Source organism: Grampus griseus (genome assembly GCF_964374135.1).
Source record: "Grampus griseus genome assembly, chromosome: 1".
Taxonomy (NCBI): Eukaryota; Metazoa; Chordata; class Mammalia; order Artiodactyla; family Delphinidae; genus Grampus; species Grampus griseus.
The window spans coordinates 153,730,358-153,755,900 of NC_139017.1; the positions used below are offsets into that span (position 1 = coordinate 153,730,358).

Sequence of the window (25,543 nt, forward strand, 5' to 3'; positions counted from 1 at the left end):
GGTAGATGACTAAGTAAATGAATGAATGAATAAGTGAGTGGGTAAGTGTGAGTCAGTGAATGAGTGAGGGATGAATGAGCAAATGAGTGAGGGAATAGGCGAGCAAATAATTAAACAAAAGATTGAATAGATGGATGAATGAGTGAAAGAGGAATTAGGTGGTTGAATGAATTAGGAATGACTGAATGAATGGATGAGAGGATGAATGGGTAAGGGACTGAGTAAATGAGTCAGTAAAGAGTGAAAGACTGAGTGCATGACCTATGAACAAATGAATGAATTAGTGTGGCTGCAGGTATATCTAGTGAATGACCGAGGGATCCCATGAATAAGTTAATCAGGAAATGACTGAATGACTCCAATGAGGGAGCAAGTGACTCTCACCCCCACCCTTGGTACCGGGGCCCACAGACCCGGGGAAGTGATGGTTTCACGGGCAGTTCTCCCCTCCTCCCCTCCCCCTGCAGCAGCAGAACCCCCTCGGCTTCCGAACCATTGGAGACCGTTCCATTATGTAGAGATACAAACAGGATTGCCTTAGCATTTACTTCTCCACCAGAACTGCACCCAAACTATTGAAATGCAGATGTCAGGAAAATAACAGATCTCTGGTGGCTGGCCTACCTGTCCCCCTCACTGCTGAGAAATAACTCGCAGCAGCGGGTTAAGCTGACAATAAACACAGTAATTGACTTCAGTGGGAACGAACTTGCTTGACTATTGACAAAAATTTAAGGTGATGCAACCCTCACAGGGCTTGCTCAGGTGGCAGCCGGCCGCTGCTGTGCCTCCTCCTTGGGACAGGGAGGAGGGACACAGGCCCCAGGGTGATGAAGGGGTTCCCATCCCTGGGTGAAGAGGCAGGTCCCGGTGTCCTGAGAAGGGCCAAGTCTTAGCTCTTGTGGTTGGCATGGATGAACTTTCCTGAGGACAGGATGCTGTTAAGCAAAAAGTGGGTATGAGGGAGGCCTCTCCCGCCCCCCCCCCACCTCCTGCTCGGGCAGGTGACAAAGATTAGGCAAAGGGCTGGCAGCTTCTTGTCCCGGCTGCCCTCCAGGGTGAGATGGGGGCAAGGTAGCTTCTCCCCCCATTCTCACCAGGGCCCTCTGAGGGCGCACTGGCACCGGGCTGCTGTGTAGCTGCCGCTTAGGGGAGTGGCGAGAGCCCCGGCTGCAGCATCCAGCCCCGCCAGCAGCCCGCCCGCCGCCGGGCAGTCTGAAGGGAGATGAAGGTAGGCAGGCTTCAGCAGAGGGCACTCAAGTCCTAGGAATCTGCACTCAGCAACCACATGCCTGTGTTCGGTGGTTTCCTGGGGAAGCGGAGATCACGAATCTCGGTAACTCGAGCCCAGGGCCTCGTCGCTCACCGCGACTGTGAGGGGACTGAGGGATGGAGTGGACCCGTCTACACAAAACACACACACAGGGGGCTCTTCCAAATGAGCTGGCTTGGCTGTCACTGGGGCCCCCTCCCACCGGGCAGAAGCAGGGGAGGAGCTTCGGGAGGGGCTGGGAGGGGGCCAGCAGCCTAGGGTTCCTTCCTCTCCCATCCCCACCTGTGAGCCGGTGGGAGACATGAATCTCGATGGCAGCGACTTGGGCCAGCTCAGCCGTTTTTGGGGATGTTAATGAAATGCGGGAGAACTTGTCCTTGCAGACAGTGGCCCCTTTTATTTTGGAATGAAAAGCTTCATTAGTCTGAATGAGGTTGGGAGGCCTCATAAATCCGGCTCTGACTGCCTCGAGGGGGAGTGAGGAGAGGAGGCCTGGCTGGTGGGTAGACTTGTTTACCAACAACTCGAGAAGCCGGGATTGGCGGCTCCCAATCCCCGGAGATGCAGCTTGAGATCCTGCCAGCCCTGGTGCCTGCTGGTGGCAAGGCAGCCCGGAGAGGTGCACGACGGCGGGGAGAGAGGTCTGCGGGTTCCTCCTCACGAGCTGGGGACAGCAGAGTTCCCCAGTTTGTTCTAGTAAAGGACACAAATCCTATTCCACCCTTAGCGTTTCTACAAGCAGCCAGAAGCCCCAGTGGGTCTCCAGCAGAGGTGATGAGGACCTTCTGCTAGAGCCTGTCCCCTGCTTAGCCCAGGTGGGATAGGACAAGGGTCAGGCCTGCAAGCTTAGGGTGCAGATAGGCTGGCACGGGGACCGCAGCTCCCCACTCACAGAGCCTGGCAGTGATATAACTAGAGGGAGAAGGGAAGGAGTGAGGAGGAAGGAGGAAGGAAGGAAGGGAGGGGGGGAGGGAGAGGGAGGGGGAGGAGAAGCATCACCCACTAGCTGTGTGACTTTGGACCTCTCAACCTCTCTGAGGCTCGGAGTCTTCAACTGTAAAATGCAAAAACCACGCAGATCCTATCAGAGGGCTGTGAGCCGGTTAGATGACGGGATGCATATGAGGTGTGCTGAGTGGTACCTCATCGGGAACACAGAAAACATGTACTAAGTACTAGTGGTCATTATTATCAGCGCTAATGTTTTTGTCGTCATGCCTCCCACCCTCCCCTGACTGGGAGGGAGCCGGCTGCTGTCAGCTTGGGGAGACCTCTGTGTTACAGAGTGACTTGCAGCCAGGTCCAGAATAAGGCCCTGTCCTCGGCTGGGGGAAGCCGGCTTCCCTTTGACCCCGCGGTTCCAGCTGGGCGGCCAGGCCTGCAGACCGAGCCCCACTGCCTCTGCAGCTGGAGGCTTTTCCCAACGCAGCCAACGTGGCAGCAGAGGAAAGCCTCCCTCCGCAGCGCTGGCTAACTCCCACCCACCGTGGGATGCAGCAGGAGCAAGGGCCCGCCGATGCTGTTTCCCCGGGGGTGCTGAGGGGGCTGCGGGTGGCAGGGCCACACTCTCACGCCCTGGGATCCTCAGATCGCCCCTCTGCCTTCCTACACTCGCTTCTCCGGCACCACTGTCCTTCTCGGCATCTTTGGAGGCTGCTGCCCCTCCTCTTCTTGGTCCCCTCCCTTCATCTCTCTCTCCCACTGGCCTTTCCCAGGCTCTGGTCTGGGGTGCAGATCTGCCCGTTGCCTGGAGTCACACCTCTACCCCTCTGCTTTTCAGCTTCCCCGCCACCCTGCCCCTCTCATGGCAAGAGGCTGCCTGCAGGATAACCAATACAGACCTAGCATCCAGGCTCTCTCCCCCTTACCCAGCCCCTAACCATCCTTGGGCATTGCTGGTGATGCCTTTTTAGCCTTGCATCCTTTGCCTTGCGTTCAGATCCTGCCCATTTCCTTTCCATTTCCCTATCAGGGCACTGGAATTTTCTTCCTTAGTGAACAGCCTGGACTTTCTGGTTCCTTGGAGCAACTAAACCAGCTGTGGAAGCTGATAAGTGATGGGATGGAGCGTCTGCTCTTGAACGAAGAGGCTCCTTCAGCTTTATCCTGGGGGGCGGCGCTTCTGCTCCCTCCTCCTGCACTTCCTCCTTGCCGGTGTCCACTGGGGCCCGTTACTCTCTATCAAGAGGGGGCAGCTGCTGCTTCTCTGGCTCTGGTCTGCATGTCCTTCCCTCTGGTCCCCCGGGCAACATTTTTCAGTGGCTGCTTGGGAAACCAACCCCTCCTGCTTGAGGACGAGGAAGGCCCAACGTCCGGCAAAAAAAAATGGTAACCTCCATTTGCTGGCGGATCTTTGGGGGATGCCCTCAAGAGCACCTCTTTCCCTTTTTGAGAGGAGATCCTTGGGAATCTCCCCTCTTGCTCCTTCCACAGCCACAGTCACCCCCATTTCAGGGGGGAGGGAGTCCCTCCGCAAGCGGCAGGATTGGCCGTGCTGCAGTATTCACACCCCCACACAATGCCATAGTCTCCTATGCCTGGACAGGGAGGGAAAGAAAAGACCGGGACATGAACAGGCCACACAGAGGCCGACTCATGGTCTATTTGTAAGAAAATTAAAGATTTGCCTTTCAGATGTTTGGGACCATGCTTTTACCAGACAGCTGGCAAATGGGAGAGATTGGAATGATGGAATAGATCAAATTATTTAAATGAGAAAAATAAATTCACACACAGCCTAGCCGCTGCCAGGTGACAGATCCGTTTATTTATCTACTGTATGGGCACCACTCTGTCTCTGTCAAAAAGGTCATTAAACTCGTCTAACTGCGTATTTCGCTGCCTCCTGTTCCAGACTCGCTCCACAGCCCTTCCCTTCCCTCGACACCCAGCGCCACTTGAAAAAAATATTTATTATTGCTAATAAACAAGTTGTTTTTTTTTTTAACCCTTTCTATTTTGCTCCCCCACGGGTCCTGCTCCACCCCACGGAAAATTACAGTTTCTCTTTATTCTTTCTCAGGAGAAATGGGGGAGGGGGCCAGCCCCTCCTGCAGAGTTGAAGAAGAGGGACGGGAAGCACCAGCGTGCATCTCAGCCGCCCCTCTGCATCTAAGGATTTAGCCATCTTCCTGCCAGGCCCCTATAGTTCTGGTGCATGGTCCAGTCCTGCTTTCCACAGCAGAGGGTCTGGTCTGGGCTCTCCAACCCCTACCAGCTCCTGCAGCTCCCCTAGCCCAGCGTGGACAATCCGCTTTGAATTCCGTCTCCCCTGAGTCCCAGCCCCAACTCTAACTCTGCTTCCACGAGGGATGGGGTTAGGGAGGGAAACCGGTTCCTGGGTCAGTCTGCGGCCGCCGCCGTCCAGCCAGCGACGGCTGCGTGAGAGCTGGAAGACGAGACTCCGCAGACGGCAGGCTCCAGGTTCCTCCGCTCCCTGCGGGCGCGACTCTTCCAGCTTGTCCGGCCGCTAGGCTGCCGCCGTCTCCCAGCTCGCGGTGCCAGCTCTCGTGCTCCACGCCCGGCTCCCAGGCTCCGTGCCCTCGCAGTCGAAGGGACTGGGGGCGGCAGGGCGGATGCGGACGTCTGGGAAGCGAGGAGAGTCCTCGTTATCCGGCCGTCTCCCCAAACCGGGTCCCGGGTCCCCTTCCCCGCCCAGGTGTGAGCTCGCGGGTGTACGCCTCGGCGGGTGTGAGTGTGAAGTGTGTGTGCGCGGGGGAGTGTGCGGAGGGAGCGCGGGCGGCGGGCGGCGCGGGAGGCGGGAGGCAGGGCGCGGGGGAGGGGGCTGGGAGGGAGAGTGTGCGCGCGTGCAACTCCACTCCGGGGCTTTGTGCGAGCCCGGGCGATAGCATCCGCGGCGGCTGGAGGAGGAGCGGCCGGAGACGCGTGCAGCCCGCCCGCCAGCGCCCGGCAGCCGGGGCAGGTGGGAGCCCGCGCGCGAGCCGAGCCGACGCAAGCCGCAGCCGAGTCCGAAAGGAGCCCGAGCGGAGCCCAGGAGCCTCTCTCGCGGGGGGCCCGTGGGCGGCAGCCGGGCTGGGCGGGCGCCGGCGGGGCGGCCCCCCAGTAAGATGTGCGCAGCGCCGCGGGGCGCCCCCCACTCGCAGCGGCGCTCAGGAGCCGGGCTGCTGGGCCAGGCGGCGCCTCGGGGGCTGCTGCGCGCCCGCGCCTAGAGCTGCCGCCCCAGGGAGCCCGCCACGGCCGCGCCCCGGGCACGCTCGGCGGCGCCCAACGATGACCGCTCCCTGGCGGCGCCTCCGGAGTCTGGTTTGGGAATACTGGGCCGGGCTCCTCGTGTGCGCCTTCTGGATCCCGGACTCGCGCGGGATGCCCCACGTCATCCGGATCGGTAAGGGCTCCCCGGAGCCGGGGGTCTCCGTGCGACCGGGCGGGGGCGGGAACGGGGGGCCACTGTACGCGATCCCAAGAGATTTCCCACCCTCTCTCCGCGCTGCCGGGGCCGGGTGACCACCAGCTCGTCCCGGTGAGGACAAAGTTCCAAAGCCGGGGTCATGGGCCTTACTTATTGGACAGGAGGCAGCCGGGGTGCGGCGGGCGAGGGGCCCTTGGCGCGCTTCTGGGAGGCCAGAGCTGGCAGAGTGTAGCGAAGCGTTCCGGTCCCAGCCCGAGTCGCGGGCGCATTTCCCGGCCATTGCCAGCAGGACCGGCCGCAGACCGAGTTCTGGGACCCGGCTTCTCCGCGAAGCGGCACCCCTGGGGAAGGCGCCAACTTCTCTTCCTTCCTCGTTCCCCGAGGGCCCCTCGCCCCCACCTGGGGCAGGGCTCGAGCGGCCGCGGCGGGGACGCAGGATCTGGCTTCGCATGACAAGGGCGGCCGGTCTTCTCTCCCGGTGGCTGCCCTCGGCCTCGGTGGCCCCCGTTCAGCCCCGTGGCGCGGGGCAGGGGAGGGGCGGCCCCCGCCGGTCGCTCCAGCCACCCGTCGCGGCCGAGGCCTCTCCTCCGCCTGGGGCAGCGCAGGCAGGGGGAAGGGAACGACGGAGCCCGCCCAGCGCAGCCAGAAAAGGCGACAAGAGGGATGCGAGTGGATTTTAAAGTTAGCCGAAATCCCTCCGCAACTGGCGGCGGCCGGCGGGGCTGCGTGCGGCGTTCTGGGGCTCTGGCGTCCCCGCGTCTCTTCTCGCCAGAGTCTCTTACTCGGGGTTTTAACTTTGTTGAGGCATCCTGTAGGCAGCGCTCCGGGCTGTGCGGGATGCCTCCGAGTGTTCCAGGCCCGAGACCGCCAGGGCTGGGCCCGGCCTGGCCACGCGGGAGCCTCCGCCACGCAGGCCCTGCGCCCGCCACCAGGCCGGAGACCTGGGCCGCCTGGGTTCGCGAGGCGCCACCACCAGCATCTGGCACAAGGAGGCCAGAGCTCTGCTGAGCCAGGACCACCTTCCTCCCCTGTGGCTCTAATCTAGGCTCGGACTCTGGGCTGCCGGCACCGTGAGGGGGTGTAGGGAACCAGTGTCGAGCTTGGTTTCTCCACTTGAGGTTTTCCTAGGAGGCAGTCAGAAATCTGTCTCTCTCCTGGATTCCAGATCCTCTTGAACTGGACATCTGGACGAGGGTAGAGCACAGTCCTCAGCTCTGCCCACCCTGGGGTCTTTCCCTTTACGCCCAGGACCCTGGCAGGCAGACATTGGAGGCAGAGGAATCCAGGCACCCGACTCTGGGGACAGCCCTCGCGCGACCAGGCTTAACCCTTTGCAGCCCAGTCTGCTCCTGGCAAGACAAAAATATCTCTTCTATCTCTGCACCTTTGCCTGCCCCAGCGCCCAGTTGGGTCACCATTCCAGGAGCAGGCAGCCCCCTAGTAGTGGGCCAGTTCTTTCTTTATTCCCTGCTTCTTTCCCTCTGTTTTTTTTGTGGGCCTGCATGGTAGGGTGCCCTTGGGAGAAAAGAGGGGGACCCAAAAGGTGCTATGCGCGCAGCCCATGCATTGCAGGTCCCTCTTCCGTGGTCCTTCCTCCACAGGGGTGGGATGGGCACGCTCCTGCCCAGCGTCAGGGGTGGCAGTGTTTGGGGGCCCAGGAAGAGAAGGAGCAGGTGAGGGAAGCCCCGGAAGGCTGAGCTGAGGAGGGGCAGGATGATGTATCCTCACCCGCTCCCTCTTACTGTGAAACTGACTTGCACTGGAGGACTCCTCACTGCCCTGAGGGGAAGCCCGAAGGCTGCCCGCCCTTTCTTGGGTTCACCGTGTAATAATGCAATTAAGGATGGCAAAGCCCTCCTCTCTTCTAATCTTCTTCGTATTAAGCCCCAGGATTAATTAGCGTGTTGGCCCAAGCCGTTTATATCCAAGAGCCCTGCCCCGTTTGATTCCCAGCCGGAGGACTGGGGTGTTGGGCCGAGGCCGAACGTGACTGCCGGAGCTGTGCCGGATTGGATGGAGGATGGGAAGGCTCTGAGGCCCCTGGGCTTCTCTGGAGCTTCCTGGGGAGCTGAACTTCTGTCCTTCTGAGCACAGGCTGGAGTCTCAGCTGGAGCCAGGGGCTACAGTGGACGTGGCACAGAGAGACACACACACGCAGAGAATCTCATGCTGAAACCCAAACACAGCATGTTGGCTGGGCCTGATGCCATCTCCCTTTTTCTCTCTCTCCCCACCCCTGGGATCTCAGGGCTCTGGCTAGGGCCGCAGGAATTGAGGCCTTGGAAATTGGGCTCCGGCGTGTGCTGGGTGCTTCTGGTTCCCAAGACTGGTGCCTGAGCTGGCTGCGCTGACAGCCGAATCTTTGCCCAGCAGGCAGGCGTCGCCTAGCACCAGCCTGGGAGAGGGGTTTTCTGCAGGTGTGCAAGGGGCTCTCTGGGCCGGGGAGCAGCGTACCTGCTCCCTCTCTTTGTGCCTTTTTTTGGGGACTGAAATTTCCTCTTAGACAAGGAGATGGATAGCTCAGCAGTGTGACAGAGTGTTCAAACAATCCGTCTTGAATAGATGAATTGCATTGCTCTGTCTTTTTGTAATTGTGTCTATCAGAGGGAGAGGTCAAGGCATTGATTGCTTGGATGGTTTGCAAGTAACAAAGGAGAGTAAGGAAGAGAGCGAGGGAGAGACTGTAATTGGATTGTAGTCTGCAGGAAAAAAGTGATCATTGATTATTTTATATGAGTATGCGGAAGATGTATTCTGCGTGTGGTTATCAAGCGTTGCTTACTGAAGGTTTTCAAGGCATATTGTTCAACATTTTATTATTATTATTATCATCGTTCTTATTGTTCAGATGGATCCCCGTCTTAACTCACAGAAAGCAGCTTAATGCATGGGTCCTCTCAGTGCTTCAGTGGCCTCATGCAGGGACCTGGATTTCCTGGTTACGTGACCTAGAAGCTGAAGTGGAGGGGCCCTGGGCTGGGAGCCAGGAGGCCTGGGTTTTCTGCTCTGCCTTCCACCAGTTTCCTGAGCCATCTTGGTCAAATCACACTCTCCCACCCACCTGGAGCCTCAGTTTTCCCATCTGTAAACTATTGAGTTGGCCGTGATGGCTGGGGATATTCTGTGGTTTCAAAGTTCCCTTTAGTGCAGGCTGGTGGGGACTGTCAGTGCCATAGTAGGTTTCACGGCTAGATCATCCCTCGTGTTACATACATACTGTAGGATAGAGGGCCAGCCTGGAATTTGAAAAGGGAGACAGACAGTGGGGCGGTAGCTGGGGAGCTCGAGTGGACGATGGTGATCTCTAGCCAGCCGGGGATGGGGGGTGGGGCGGGAGGTTCCGAGCCAAATGGCTGCAGAGACATAAAGCAGGTGTGTGTGGAGGGGTGGGAGGTGGGAGGGAAAGGCTGGCTCAGCACTGGCCCCTCCGAGCATCTACAGACAGAGCAAAAGAGTTTCTAGGCTCTGAGCCTGAGCTGGGGGCAGGGGTGGAGGAGGGGGGTGGCGCGGGGTAGCGGGTACTGCAGTCTGTCCCAGGGACATGAGGTCCCCTCGCCCAGAGTTCCCAAGTCAGCCCTGTCTGCATCTCCTGCGATCAGTTCATCCGAATGGTCCTGAACGTTCGTCTCCTGAGTTTGGGAGCTGCTATGCGTAAAACAATGAGAAATTTCTCACAGTGACTGGTGATGCGCTGAAACATCCCGCCGTGTTGAGCAGACAGGCGCTGAATGAAGATCAATAGGGTTTTCCCCCCTGGAAGCAAATAGCTTCAGACAAGACCTGGGAGTGGCCCGAGGGGCCTTAAAAAGCATTAACTTCCGGAATTTCTGCCTCCACTTTCTAGCCCAGCTGCTCCTGTCAGCCCGGGCTTCCCTCCTTCTCGAGCTGGAGTTTCATTTCTTCTTGATGCCTGCCTCGCACTGCGCTAAACAGTCTTTTGACGTCAGGATGATCTGGGGTTTTTAGAGGTGGTTGATGCGGGGTGAGCCAGCACAGTGTCCCGACCAGGCCCTTCCAAGGTCACTCGCATCCCCCTGCTGCCGGCATGACAGTTGACTTCAGAAGTCCAGCCCACTGTGCTCTTTCAAAAGCGCTCTGAGGGGCAGCTCTTCATCCCACCCTTCAAAACGCAAGGCTGCTTGGCTGCCTTTAAGATCCTTCGTGGGGCCTGTGAGCCTCCCTGCCAGTGCCATTGTAGGTTTCACAGCTAGATGAGTCCCCACCTTCCCACAGGCCCCGCGTCCCTGCCCCAGGAAACAGCCACCTCCGTGGGGAGGGGGAGGCACAGATGCCCTATGGGTACAAGAACAACCCCATCCTCGGGGGTGGGGGCGTGCAAGGTCATATGCAGAGGAGGCTCAGGGCTGCTCTTTTAGGGGAAGACCTGGTTGTGCTCCACCACTGGCACTGTTTCGGATCTGCTGAGGCCAGGCTTCGTCCAGGCTGTCGCACTCAGCTGCCCCAGCCTCTGCCTCCTTCTGCTTCCGCCTGCGCCCTGCCTTGCTTGTCAGGACCCTCCAGAGGGAACCAAGAGAGCTGATGTTCCCCCTTGGCTGGGCAGCAGCAGAGAGGAGCCCTGGGCTCCCCAGGCCCTGCCTGGCAGCAGAGAGGACTGAAACTCCAGGAGCAGGGCCCTGCCTCTGGGGCCTGCCCCCAGCGGGCCCTGGCTTGTCCTCCCGGGGAGCTCTGGATGGACAGGTGGGCCAGGGGCGGGCCTGGTGCAGACAGGCCTTGGACTAGTTCGCTGGAATAGCTCTTCTCGCAGGTGCTGATTCCCCAGCAGCAGCGCCAGGGGGCAGTGTGCCTGTGCTGAGGTGGCCGTAAGTCTCCTGCCTGGGACCCCACCTGGGTCTGGAGCGAAATCAAAATAGGAAAACAACACACGACCGCAATGCAATGGCCCTGGTTTATTGAGCACTTACTAGCTGCCCGGGACTGTGCTTTTCCAACAGTGACTGGTGATGTGACTAGTAAGTGCTCGAGACATGTAGCTGTCGCGTTTTTTTTCCTCGCCATCTGGTTTAGCCTTCACAAACACCCTGCAGATATTATCCTCATTTTGCAGATGAGGAAGCTAAGCTTGGTGAGGTCACTTGCCCAGGATCACGTGGCCAGTGAGTGGTGGATGCAGGATAAGAATTCCCGCCGGCCTGACCCCAGATCCTGTGCTTTTAACTGTCTGTGTAGTCGGAAGATGGGAAGCACTGATTTTCGTATGCGCTGAGTGCAACGCCCCCTCCCCCCATGGTTCTGGGTGCTGAGTGCAACGCCCCTCCCCCCATGGTTCTGGGTGCTGAGTGCGGCCTCAGAGGCCTGGGCTGTATGAGCTTTGCAACATTTAACCCTACCAGTGCCGGTTTTCACTGTCAGACTCTCCTTGCTGATGGACCAAGTGGTAGTTATGCTTCCTGTAGAGGAAAGATAGGAATGGTCTTTCCCACCCCTCCCGCATGTGCAATGCATAACTGTACACTGACTACACCCCAACTTGTCCAGGCGTCTGGACTCTGCCTAACACTTTTTTTTTTTTTGTGGTATGCGGGCCTCTCACTGCTGTGGCCTCTCCCGTTGCGGAGCACAGGCTCCGGACGCGCAGGCTCAGCGGCCATGGCTCACGGGCCCAGCCGCTCCGTGGCATGTGAGATCTTCCCAGACTGGGGCACGAACCCGTGTCCCCTGCATCAGCAGGCGGACTCTCAACCACTGCACCACCAGGGAAGCCCTCTGCCTAACACTTTAATCTGAGCCCGAAATAAAGAAAGGTTGGACTCTCCCTTGGTTGTGTTCAGTCCACCCACAGGAATCCCTCTACTCTGGAAACTCCAGCCTACATGTCACCCTGGCAGCCACCAGGCTGTCCTCAAAGACATCATCAGAGCGTTGAGGAAATCCCAGGGCCCTGTGTCTGTGTCTCCCTTCATCCTCTTCAGCTAGTGGCCTGGCCAGAGAAGGTGGCCAGCAAATTAGTTCTTGTCCTCCCTTCCTTCCCAATCCCATCTTCCCTCCAACATCCTTTCCAGGCTAATAGGTTTTATGGTCATTTTATTTTTAAGCAAGAGCCACATTCCAACCTTCTAAATAGAGCCTGCATTGCTGTGAACTGAGACTGGTGGACAATAGGAGGGTAAGGTCCTCTGACACTGGGCCCAGGAATATGTGTTGCTGTCCCGCAGACACTGTGGGTTGGATGTGGGGACCTGGGTGCAAGAGCTGCCCAGTCCCCCCTTCCCCATACCACGTCTGCAAAAGCAGAGGAGAGCCCACGCCTACCCTTCTCCTACACCTGTTCCTTCTTCCAGGGGACACAGGGAGACTGGGTTATGGTGGCTGCAGGGACTGACCTGTTCTCGAAGTGGGGAAACTGCACTGCTCAGAGTGCCCACAGAAGTGACTGATTCAGAACAGGCACGATTGGAGGGGTCATGTTATTTTCCAGGGCCTCAGTTTCCCCATCTGTAAAGTGGGGATGAGACTTCCTGCCTCATGGAGTCAAATAGATGGGATGTCATTTCAAAAAAGCTTAAATGCTGTTCAAATGCCAGCATTTCTTCTTGCTTTTGTTGGAGGAGAGGAGTCTGACTCCAGCACAGGGCGGGACTGGGGTGAGGTGAGGGAGGCGGCAGGGGAGCAGGATTTAAGGAGGCGGTCAAGTGGTGACCCTGCTCTTGCATGACTGAACGTGACAGTGAGCACCTCCTTAAATTTTGTGCCCCAGGTGCCTCACTGGCCTGTACCTATTACCACCTGTGTTTGTTCTGAAGTCCCTGTTTTCTTCTGCTTCTCTTTGTGCTCCAGACACCGAATCCTAATTGAGCGTGATTGAGAGAGGGGAGAAGACTGGATTGAGGGCAAGGGCACTAGGTTTGAGGACAACGGGTCATTCTGATTTTGCTTTTGCTTCCCTTCAGCCACATTTTATAGCTGCTGGGCCCCTGAGCGCTCGGCCCCCACCTTACCTTGGTTTATTTCCTTCAGAATTACCGGCAGGGTCCACACCACCTCAGCGCCAGCCAGGCTCTCCCCTCCCCACAAAGCTCGGGTTCCCACGTTCCTCTCCTTGCTTCCTTTGACCTTTGTACCTTGTTCACTAATGCTCACTGGCCTTGGCTGTAGCTATACTTGTGGGTATGTGCAGGGCTTTCTCTAGTAAAGAAGTTTTTGGTGTCAAAAAATATATTTCATTGATTCTAAGATTGACTCTTCGCCCCACATTTTCACATCTCCGACATCAGTCTGTGTCTGACGTGTCAAGTCCGAGTTGACGTGCAGGATTTTTTCTTTCTTGGCACCTTAAAATGTGATGATGGTATGTCTCGGGTTTGATGGGATGTGGTGGATCTGAGTTTGAGTGGGAGTCTAACGTGCTAGCTGTGTGACCTTGGGCAAGTCACTTCACCTCTGAGCCTCCATTTCCTCATCCACAAGGAAGAAATATTAATATTGGGTTAAACCATATTCAGCCATGGTTTATAGGTCAAACCATATTTGACCTATAAAAATTTCATATGGTTGAACCTTATAGGGTCTTCACGGGGTTGGTGTGAGGATTAAAGGAGATAAAGTATATAAGGCTCTTGGCACAGTGCCTGATAATAAATGTTAGGAGGAAAAGGATTCCCCAGCAGTGGAGGCTGTGCCTCCGCCATCAGACTCGGAGCTCCGAGGCTATCTGCTTCTTATATACCGTCTGCCTTGTGCCAACCTTGTGATCAGTACCCCATGCAGCTCAGTACATGGTATCTGCCCATTTCTGACATACCCATATGCCCAGCAGTGGAATGGATGTCTCCGGCAGCCTGTGACAGTTACCTGCCACAGTTACCCGCTCCCTGCTAGGGAGCAAGAGGGGTGCTCTTCTGAGGATGCTCCTATATGTCCAGAAGCTCCCAGACTCCTCCTAGCCTGTTATTTATCACACACCTGAAGCCCACGGGGTCTTGGTCCTTCCCTACATTTGCAGCGTTTTAACTGAAATGTGTTTTGCATGTATGCAGAGCTGGGAAGACCCTGGTTGTGGGATGCTCTTGAGGGATTGGTCCAGGGAGTCCTGATCAGTCCTCTTGGATGTGGAGTCCAAGCTTGCTTCCGGAGCAAGCCAGTGCAGAGAGGGTCTGCAGCTGGAGGCTGGGCCCCAGGGGATAGACACTGCTGGCTCTGCTGGGAGACACCAGGTAATGAGGCCACAAAAGCGGGGGAGGAGAGAGTCCCCATGGTGATGTTAACAGATCGGAGATAATGAGATGGAGTGATATCTGGGGGGGAGTGGCAGCTTCCACTTCAAATCCTTTGGTGCTGTGCTGAATGGTGGTTAAGGAAGGCAGAGGGAAAAAGAGGGGGGAGATGCAGCTAAGATTCCAGTTTGTGTGAAGAGGGTTCCAATCCATAGGAGACAATTAAGTCTTGTGCTGTTAAAGGGACTGATGCAGACAGGCTGCGATGGAAGGGGGTTTATAGAGTTCTCAGAACCACTGCAGGGATGAGCTCTTTAAATATAGGAACGAGAGAGACTTCTGCAAAGCCTTCCTGCATCTGCTTTGCAGAACTGAAATATGCTATTCCAAAAAGCCTGCCCAGTTGGGGGAAAAGCAGAAGCAGGGAGCCAAGGCCTTCCCAGGGCTCCAGGCGTCACATTTCCTGTCTGTGGTGAAGAATCACAGAATCCACGCTGAAAAGATCCCCGGGGGTCAGTCTAGGCCTCCGCTTCTCCAACGTTAACATGCATCAGAATCACCTGGAGCGCTCAGTAAACTACAGACCCCAGAGCTTCTGATTCAGTGGGTCTGGGTGAGGCCTGAGAATTTGCATTTTAATAGGTTCCCAGATAATGCTGGTGCTGCTTATCTGAGGACTACACTTTAAGTACCACTGTTCTAAGTCACTGGAGGACCCCCCCTGCCCCCCATAGGTGGATATCTCGTCTCTGCTTGAATACCACCTGTAACAGGAAACTCACCACTTTTCAACCGTGCTTTGTTCTTTATTGCAAACGTATGGGCCGACTCAATCTTTGTTGCAAAATTTCCCCTAAAATTGGTTTTCCTGCAGTTCTGGGGAAGGCAGTAGGACTTGGACGTTGAGAGTATTGGTTCTGAAATCCATCTGTCTTGAGTTTGAGCTCTCATTCCTTCCTTCCGGGCTGTGTCACTTTGGGTAAGTCACCTAACTTCTCTAAGCCTAGATTTCCTCACCTGTAAAATGGGGATAGTAATAGATTTGACTTCATGGGATCATTGTGAGAATTAACGTGACTGGCCCCAAGGAAGTTCTGAATACATTTTAGCAATCTAACTTGTGGATAAGCTCACAGGTTCTGGAATCCAGCAGCCTGAGTTTGAGGGCTGCCTCCATCATTTCCCACCTGTGTGATCTTGGGCAAATTATTTAATCTCTAATAATAATAATAATAATAATACCTGCCTTACGGGGTTTTTATAAGGATTAAATGAGTTAATGCATGTAATGTGTTTAGACTACAGCCATGGTAAGCACTCACTAAATGTTATCCATTGCTCTTAATATTATGCTTACGCCGCCCCCGGATTCTGGTTTGGATTTGCGCCCTGTCCCACAGCGCAACCCTACAGAAATGTAAAGGCATTTCTCCGGACTAAAGATAACGAATTCTTTCAGCATGGTGTCCAGAGCTGACCACAGTCCTGCTTATGTATTAAAAACTGTAAACTCATCCTCTCCTCACATCTCAGCGTTGGTGTCTACTTAACACCCCCGGATTATTTCAGGCTTTTCTGCAGCCGTTTCACTCTGTTGATTTACACTGGGCTGGTGGTCTCATGAGATCACAGGTCTTTTATGCAGGCACCGCTGCCCATCTATCATTTCTCTCATCCTCTCTGTGGCAGTTGATCTTTCGAGGCTGAAGGCAAGACCTGTCATTTATCCCTGGAAAATCCTATCATTGAACCTTCAGGCAGTTTTTCTGGCTCTTTGTTTCTGGACCACCAAAGCCTGTTCCCATCTATCCATCCTTGGGAGGTGGGCATGGATTTCACCCTCTTCTTCCGCCTCGGCCTGCTCCAGGGGTCTGTGATAGAGAAGTAAGTGGTTATTGGCCTGCAGTGTGGTTGAGGTTGGGAACCGCAGATGTGGACAGTGGAGTTTTGTGGCTTCCTTTCTGTCGTCTGGCATGCTTCGTGCCATCTGAGCCTGGGACGAGCATGCCTTCCCTCACTTCAGCCATCCCTGCCATCAACACATTAGGCAGGAAATAACCAATGTCAGAGTCTGTTGGCTTATTCAGTGGTCTTAGATCCACTACCCTACACTTTAACCAGCTTTGAAATCCCACTGGGTTCCTTGTGCTTTCAGGCCCTTTATGACCTGCTGTGCTTGGCATCTCTAGACTCATGCACTGTCCCTCCTTGCCTCACACACACTCTCTGCTCCTCTGTACCAAACATCCAAGTCCCCAGCAAGCACTGTGCCTTCCCTCACACTTGGCCTCTTCTCTTGCTGTTCTTTCTGGCTGACTTCTAGTTATCCTTCAGGTCTCAGCAAACATGTATTCCTCCAGGAAGCCTTTCTTGACTCCCACATCCTTCTGTGAGTCACCACAGCACCCTGAACTTCCTTTGTCATAGCACTTACTGGATTGTAATTCTTGGTTACCTTAGAGAGAAGCTCTCTTAGAGACAAGCGTGGACCACAGCTGGCTTATTCACCACTTTCCCCATGCATCTAGCATCGTGTGTGGCACACAGTAGGTGATTAATAACTATCTGTTAAATCAGTGAATGCCTTGATACATACAGTCATTTGAATATAAGTCCACCTAACCTTCCTAACCTTCTCATTCAGCTCAACACTTTTTCCATATTGTCAACAAGGATTTCATGAAAAACATTGTTAGATTCTTCTGTGAAGTCAGTGTCCTAATGCTGTCCATGGTGGTGTTCTGCTCCATTGGTTCAGCACCTTCTATGCCAAGACCTCTCCCGTGAGGTCTGCTGGGCACAGCTGGAGTGTTTAGGGGAGTGGGCCTTTCTTTCTCAGGCCTAGAACTCGTCTTTATATCCATTGTCTGGTTCACATCATGATGAATCTTTTCTCGAGAGAGGCACAAGCTGTCGACTTCAAGAAGAGGCAAAAGAAAAGACCATGATCCTCTTGTCTTTTCTGACATCTTCCCTCTCTCCTTCCCATTTGCCCCTCGGCATCTCTGCTGCTCCCTCTGGGAACTGAACCATGGAAGAGAACTTCTGCGGTTCCATCCTCAACAGACGGGTCACTCAATTAGCTTCCAGGCAGAACTGTAGCTGCGCCGCTTGTGCTACCACCAGCCACAGGTCAGGCTTCTCCTTTTCCTGTTTACGCCACATCACTGGATCCTGCCGGGATGTGTAGACAACAGGTTTACATGACAGGTTTGTGTCAAGTGAGGTGTTGACAGTTAACCTGGAGAGTCAGGCTGTACAGACAGTCAGCCTGGGCCATTTAACCCTGGGAGCATAAACGCCATCCACAGTGGGTTTAGTGAGTGTGAACGTGTGCGTGTGTGCGTGTGTGTGTGTGTGTGTACTTGTAAGGGACGACCAATGGAAGGGTTGCTTCTCAGGCACAAGCTTCCCAAAGTGGGGCTCCACAGCCATTCTTTATCCCAAGCCTGATGAGTGACTACAGTGACTTTACTTTGGATCAGTGGGGAAACTGAGGGCTTAAGTGATGGTCCCAACTCCCGGCTGACCGGGCTGACCTGTCTACAGAATTCGTGTAGCTGAGAGTGAGGGTGGGACAGGTTTGCAGGGAAGCACCGAGCTTCCCCTCCTGAGACTAGGACCTCCTCTTTCTTGCTTCTCTCCCCAAGGAAACAGGTGACACATTGTGAGCAGAAAGAGCCTGTTGCCTACATGACCATTTTTCCTGCCCAGTTTAATAGAGGTGACAGCCGTCTATTTTACTTGTCTCGTAACATCGAATCCGTAAATAAAATATGGGTGAACTCTCAGGTTTAGTTATGGCTGGTCCATGGGGACTGAGGGCTGGGGGAGAGTTGAGCAGAGAGATTGGATCCCTGGCTTCTTACAAGAGAAGCTGAGCCTCGTCTCTTCCTCTGGATCCAGAAAGTCTTCCTGTGCTGGAGGAGGCCAGGCAAACTCATCCTGTTTGACAGTCTCTGAGTCCGTGGAAGAACCAGAACACAAGTGGAGGCACTCCGAATGTCAGAACTACAGGAGTACAGCACCTGCCCCACTCTTTTCTCTCACAGGTTGGGAGACTGAGGAATGAAAAGGGGAAGTGACTTGTGCCACATCCCTTGGTGAGCCATGGAAAAATCAGATGAAAACATGGGTCCCTGACCCACCCCCAGTCTATTAAGAAAATCGCATCCACTCTCCTATTACACACACACAAATCTGCACACATTTGAAGCCTTAAATTTGCAGTCTTAAGAGACTAGATTTTTCAGTGTGGCAAAACAGACCTACAAAACCTCTATTTCACATTGAGGGAGAGATACAAATCACATTCCTATGTGTTTATGAAAGCTCGTAGATAATGATAACACCCTGTGTAGTCCTGGGAGCGGCAGGGAAATTAAGGTCCACCGCAACCTCTGCGTTCAGCACCACGGAGAGCAGCCAGGCCCTGGGGTAAGTGAGTGGGCGCCACCTGCGTGCTGATTCTTACAGTAGAGGTGATGTGGTTATTTTAAGGTCTTGCTAAACAGGCATTCTTTTTCCAAATGCTATTCCTCTAGGACTTTGCTGTTCGTAAACCAGACTGAGGTGTTGAACAGGTACACAGTAGGCTGGTAAGAACGATTATTTGTGGTCGTTCAAATCGAGTTGCTCACAGTAAAAGAAAATGGAGTGAATGGATAGAATTTTCTCCTTTTTTTTTCCTCCCACATAATTGTTCTCAAACCTTCGGTGCCTTGTATGGCTTGTCTGCTAGGGAGCAGTAGCAGACGACAAAATGAGTGAACATTCCACCGTCAAATATCACACCTGATACCAAGCATCAGCGTGTCAGCACCATCTTTCACATTGCATTTGGTAAGTAGGATAAGTTATGTATTTTTATCCCGCTAAATGTGATTTCTTAAAAGTATTTTGTGTGTTATTATTTCCTGAATCGTGGAGCCGTGCATACCTATAATAGAGCCATGTTTTCTGCTAGTAAATAAAATTACTCCTCGTTCAGGTGATGGGAATTAAATGTGTCACAGCTTTGTGGCATTCCCCAAAGAACCCCAGCAGAAACAGGTGCCCCACCACCTGGATGTGTCTGAGAAGCCTTGTGATCGGGCTGCGTGTTGACAAAGGTCTCTCCCAGCCAGGAAAGTCACGCCATGAGCGACCTCAGCATACCTCAGAGAAAGGGGGAGTTTTGTCCATCACTGGGGTACGGAGAGTGGCTGAAACACCTGGACTCGAAGCCAAGGGCATAGGAGGCTGAGAGCGTTAGAAAGATAGAGTCTGATGGATTGGCATTGGCCTCTGAACAAGGAGGGAGGCTTAGGTAAATGGGCTCCCAGGATTTAAGGAGGCAAGATGACACCTTGAAGTCATACTGCAGATAGAAAGATCTGGATTGGGCAGGAAAGAGTAAGGCTACTCTGGGGACCCTGGATCGAGACATCTTAGTGAGAGGGGATGGGGGTTTTTGCTGCTCCTGCTTAGATTCTTAGAATCAGAAAAATCTGCTTTGGAAATGTGGCTATTTTTATGCTGCTTGTAATTTAGTGTTTATTTCCTGTCTTTTTCACATGCTTTTTGGGCTGACTCATTGATTCACCAAACATTTCTGGATCGCCCGCTCTTGTGTACTGCAGAGTACACAGGGCAGGGGATAGCGGGGGTCTGGGGGGATGGCTCAGCATCTCTGGACCTGGTGGCATCTGAATGGCCTCATGGTAGGTCCAAATAGGTGACCTTAAGTGATAGCCATGGTTCCTTGAACAGCTAGGTTCATATAGTTCAGGCTAGAGCCCTGTACTTAGATCTTCCTTGTTCTTCCGTGTTCTGGGGAGGAGTACTGAGGCTCAGAGAAGACAAGAGACAAGGTAAAAATCACACAGTAGAGCCAGCTGGGAAGCCACATCTCTTCCCTCTCACCCTTCAGTCCTGCCCTTGTTCTTGCCCTTGCTCCTAAATCATTTCATCATTTATGTTGTTCTGAGAGTTTTTTCACCCCTGAGCTGTCAAACCCCATCCTCAAGCCCCACCCAAGGTTCATTTTGGCCAGTTCTCGGTCTCTTGGTAGAAGTGACTTAACTTTCCTAGATAGCGTGGGTACGTGTGTAAGTAGGAAGGAAAAGGTTAACAGGGCTTAGTATCCAATTTTTCATGTTTCCAAAGGATCCGATTCTGTCTCCTTGGTGAGAAAGTTCTTCTTTGTGGCCAATTCAGAGTCTTCCTGCTGCCGTGTAAAGCCATCTCATCCAGGATGTGACATTGGCCATTCATGGGGTTTGGGAGGAGACATCTACAGAGTGAGATAATTGGGAGCTAGTAGCTTCAGGGGCTTCTTTTCCCTGGGGCTGTAGCAAAGGAGCTCTCAGACAATTAAGCTGAAACGGCTGCACTTTCACTCACATGGGTTTGGACAGATTTATAATATTTTCCTTTTTAAAAAATTGGGATTTTTTTTCATGGAGACAGTGATTTATGGAATAATCAATTTCTTTATCTACCTAATCCATGGGCGTGATCTATCCGTGTAGGTATCAATTTCTCCCAGAGGCTGGGGGGAGTGGACAGCCTTTGAGCCCGAGTCATCCAGCAGAAGGCAGCTTTTTCCGGGAGCTAATGTGATCCCAGATCTGGATCTGAGGCCTGTAGTAAGGAAGGGGTGGAGCTCCTGCAGCCTCACTCTTTGAGCAAAGATGCTAATTCTTTCTCCTCATCAGTCTTAGCCCCACCCAAAGAGGAGTGAGGTGTAGTATGTGCTGTTCCCGTCATACAGGTGTGGAGACTGAGTGCCAGAGAGGATGCTCAAAGACCAGAGGTTGGAGACGAAGTCAGGAGGGGTTATCTCTCAATCTTTGAGGACTGCGGCATAGAAGAGGGGGCAGACTGATCCTATAGGTCCCAGGAGAGAATTGAGGCCAGTTGGGTTATGGTCCAAGAAGGCAGAATTTGGTTCAACACCAGCTGTCTTGTAGTCAGTGATCTTTGAAGATTAAGTGAGATACCTTGGGCATAATGAAGTTTTCTTGCTGTGGGAGATGTTCAAGAACAGATTGGCCTGGGATGTTTCAGAGGGGCTCTGAATTCCTTTCAGAGGAATATATATGAAAATATATATGAAATATATGAAATTCTAGGTATCCTCAACTGTGCAGTTAGAGATGCTATAACAATTCGGGCTTTCTGAGTTCCCTAAAAGACCAGGACTGTGCCTGCTCTGGGTTACATAAACTCCATTAAGGCTGAGCTCAGCATGGTGGTTGCAAAGAACATTCTTAAAGTCAGACCCTTCCCTGCATGTCTTCTACAGCAGTTCATCCCTTGGCAGTACCCTTGGGTCAGAAAGGAACCTGGTGGCTGCAGCCAGCCCCAGGGAGGGCCCATCAACAATTATGAGCAGTATAATGCCAAATACACTGGCATGCCCGATGTCAGTTAATTTGCACGTCTCTCTGACGTAGGGATGGTGACCATCTTTTGCAGATGTAGAAACTGATGTCTGAGAGAGATGGATGGCCCAGAGTCACACAGCTGGTCGAGGTAGAGTTTTGTCCTCTGATTCACACATGCAGTTGGTCGTTCTCACACGTGCAGTGAGCCTTTTCTGGGCACATGCTGTATTCCAGCCCTCTGTGAGCTGCCAGGACTGCAGGGTGAGCAAGACATATGTGATCCTGGCCTCATGGAGCTTGCAATGTAGTGAAAGACAGACATCAGAGAGTCATTACGAAGGTATCACCTCACACCAGTTAGAATGGGCATCATTAGAAAATCTACAGACAACAAATGCTGGTGAGGGTGTGGAGAAAAGGGAACCCTCTTGCACTGTTGGTGGGAATGTAAATTGATACAGCCACTGTGGAAAGCAGTAGGGAGGTTCCTTAAGAAACTAAGAATAGAATTATAATATGACACAGCAATCCTACTACTGGGCCTATACCCAGAGAAAACCATAATTCAAAAAGACACATGCACCCCAATGTTCATTGAAGCACTATTTCCAATAGCATGGAAGCAACCTAAATGCCCGTCGACAGACAAATGGATAAAGAAGAAGTGGTACATATATACAATGGAATATTACTCAGCCATGAAGAGGAACAAAATTGGGTCATTTGTAGAGACATGGATGGACCTAGAGACTCTCATACAGAGTGAAGTAATCCGAAAGAGAAAAACAAATATCGTATATTAACACACATATGTGGAATCTAGAAAAATGGTACAGATGAACCAATTTGCAAGGCAGTAGACACAGATGTAGAGAACAAGGACACCAAGGGGGGAAAGTGGGGAGGGGGTGGTGGTGGGATGAACTGGGAGATTGGGATTGACATATATACAGTAACGTGTATAAAATAGATAACTAATAAGAACCTGCTATATAAAAAATAAATAAATAAAATTTTTTAAAAGAAGAGTCATTACGGGCTCAAAGTGTGTTACAGAGGGAAGTGCAGGCTGCCAGGGGAACATCAGGAAGGGCTGCCCCAAGGAAGTGACGTTTGTGCTTTGACCTGAGGGAAGAGAAAGCGGTGGTTAGGTGATGGCGACGGGGAGGAGTGAGGGGTATGTTCTAGGCAGAGGGAACAGCACGTACAAATGCCCAAGGCACAGACAGTTGTGTTAAGTTGAAACTCTATGAGCTTTGGAGGTCAAACATGGTCAAGTATCAGCAATTTCATATGTTTGACACTAGTGTTTAAAAAACTCAAGCAAGTCTGATGTGAATGGAGCAAACAGAGGGCATGTTAAACAAATAAGGCCTGAGTAGTGGGGGTATGGAAGACTGGATAACCCAAGGTAAGCAGGCTGAACTTTAGCCCCAGGGCACTGGGGAGCCATTGAGGACTTTATGAAGGGGAGCAACAAAACCAGATTGTAGCTTTGAAAAGTCATCCTAGTGGCCATGTGATGTGACTGCAGGTGTAAGGTTGGAAGCTGGGGGCAGGTGGACAGGCATCAGGAAGCTGTTTAAATAGTCCAGGTAGGAAAGGACAGGACGATGTAGCATGGAGGGTTGGTTAAAGAACAAATGTCCTGTTTCCTGGTCCAGGGCTCTCCCCAGAGGCCGGGGCATCCCCTTTGCCCCAGGCCATGACGGGCATGAGCCACCCTTCCCGGGGCCACGCATCTGTTTTTTTTTTTTTTTTTTTTTTTTGCGGTACTCAGGCCTCTCACTGTCGTGGCCTCTCCCGTTGTGGAGCACAGGCTCCGGACGCGCAGGCTCAGCGGCCATGGCCCACGGGCCTAGCCGCTCCGCGGCACGTGGGATCTTCCCGGACCGGGGCACGAACCCGTGTCCCCTGCATCGGCAGGTGGACTCTCCACCACTGCGCCACCAGGGAAGCCCACGCATCTGTTTCTTGAGTCCTCCATCGATGGATGCCACATCCGCTGTCTGCGAGCTCAGCTGGGCCTCCAGCCCCATTTCATGGTTCCCTGGTTTGACCAGACAACCCTAGGCGTGTTGCGTCTCCTGGAGGCAGCGAGCACTCCTCAGGGGGTGGTGGTGGTGGTGGCTGCCTCCCTCGTAGCCTCTGCCCAGCCAGGCCTTCAGTGCGTCTTTGGTCTCTCTGACAGCCTGGCAGGGAGACTCGAGAAACGGGCTCTGTCTGGTCTTGGCTTTTCCCTTAGAAGCCTCCAAGGGGCCAGGAGCTTCCCTGTGGCTGAGCTGAAACCCCTTCTCCCACTGAGGGTGGAGCTGCCTTCCTTTTCCTTGGCAGGTGTGGTGGGAGGAGGGAGACCTCAGCCTGCAGGACGGGTGCAGGGGTCACTGATACCCAGGACTATGGCAGCAGGGGTGGGAGTGGCAGCCCCGCGCAGATCTGGCTGGGCTCTGCTTCCAGCACTCTGAGCTGATGAAATGTTACTATATTCGTGAAAATAATAATAGCGATCCCTCCCCTCGAAGGCTTACAACGTGCCAGACACTGCGCTAAGCATCTTCCAGGCATCCGGTCACTTAATGCAGCAGATGTAAGAGGTAAAGACTTTATCCTCACTTTGTAGATGAGGAGGCAGAACCTGGGGTGAGGCACACAGAGGAAGCATTCGTAGATGGTGGCCGATATCATCAACATCGTCGTCATGATTGCTGATGTTACTTTAAATAAGGGACATAGAGACCTGTCAGAGTGCCCAGTTCATAGTAGGTGCTCAGGAGTATTTATTGAATCTCTTTATACAGATTTGGGCGGAAAATGGGGTGAGCGGGCTGGGTAGGGAAACCAGCTTGGGACAAGGCTCTACCCAGCTCTGTCAGTCCGTGAGGCTCTCTGGCTCCCATTCCTCTAGCCCAGGGCTTTCTTAGCCCAGTCCCTCCCCTTTCTCATGCACGTGGCCCATCCCCCATTCCTCTAGCCGGGGCACCTGGATTCTCTGGCCCCCCTGGGTGCCCTTTCCTGGCAGCTGCGAGTAATACAAGGACAGCCCTCAGTACCCCCTCTTTGGGCAGCGAGGGTGGATGACAAGACCCCCATCCTTCAGGTCTTCACACTGTGGTTGGCTTGCCCAGTCCCCAGCCACCGGCAGACCCCTCCCTTCACCCAGCCAGACAGAAGCCACTTCACCCGCAGAACCATCACCAGCTCAAGGCAGGCAGGGTTGTTTCTGACTCCTGTGCTTCTATTCTGTGCTCCCCATCTGTGCCCTCCCTTCTTTGGCCTCTTGCTGAGTTTCTCCTTTCTCTTTTTCTTTCATACTTCATGTGCTATTGTACGTCTCACCTCTTCCAGAAAGCCTCGTCTGATGCACCCAGGCAGTGTGTTACAACCGTCCCTAAGCCTCCCCGGAGCCTTGCTCTAGCCCCCTTCATCGGTGCCAAAATACCTGCTTCCCCACTCTTCTCCCTCATGACCTCAGAACTTACAATGTTGGGGCTTGTAGACCTCTTGTATTTGCATCAGACTTTTTTCAAATCTTGTTATTAAAACTACAACACCTTCTGATAGTTTACACTCTTGAAGACAAACTCTGTGGCCTGGAATTCAAGGAATTCTCTTTCTGAACTCTGTTTCTAGGCTCTGCCCTCACTGCCCATCAATTTAATTGCAAGTTCCATTAGTTTTTTAAGTGAGTTAGCCCACATTCAAAAGTGGGGATGTTTGGGCTTCCCTGGTGGCACAGTGGTTGAGAGTCCGCCTGCCGATGCAGGGGACGCAGGTTCGTGCCCCGGTCCGGGAAGATCCCACATGCCGCGGAGTGACTAGGCCCATGAGCCATGGCCGCTGAGCCTGCGCGTCCGGAGCCTGTGCTCCGCAACGGGAGAGGCCACAACAGTGAGAGGCCCGCGTACCGCAAAAAAAAAAAAAAAAAAAAAAAAGTGGGGATGTTTTATACAAAATCCAGGTTGATGGATTTCCAGGTTCTTTTCCCCACATGTCACAGCCGCCACCTCTCCTTAGCGTGCCTCCCCTGTGCCAGGGCCATTGACTGTCGTGCGTGGTGCCCTTTTTCTTGCAGTAGAGTTGAGAAGAAAAAGTAAAATGTTTTGTGTACCTGTGTGTTTATTATCAGGAGTAAACAGAAGACAAAGAGGGCCGTTTATTTCGAATGTTTCTCTCTCACCAGCCCTGCTTCGCTTTATGTTTCCTTTTGGCTCCTGTGGGCACTGTGTCCCCTGGACCAGGAGCTTCTCATAGACAAGGACCTTATGTCATTCTTATTTATCATATGCTAAAAGCTGTTCATTGAGCCCTATTCTCTCTTTTTTCTTTTCTTTTTTCTTTCCCCCCCATCTCTTTTTAACCC

At 53.4% G+C, this 25,543-nt stretch overlaps 1 protein-coding gene across 1 annotated transcript in view; it reads left to right on the top strand.

Moving 5' to 3' along the window:
- Positions 1 to 5,503: 5,503 nt before the first annotated feature.
- GRIK3 (glutamate ionotropic receptor kainate type subunit 3) overlaps positions 5,504 to 25,543 on the top strand; it is a gene marked incomplete at both ends in the record, with an annotated part of 231,117 nt that continues 211,077 nt past the window's right edge. Inside the window, one exon of the mRNA XM_082660349.1 lies at positions 5,504 to 5,618. Coding sequence (XP_082516475.1) covers positions 5,504 to 5,618 — 115 coding nt within the window. The remainder of the gene's footprint in view (positions 5,619 to 25,543) is intronic.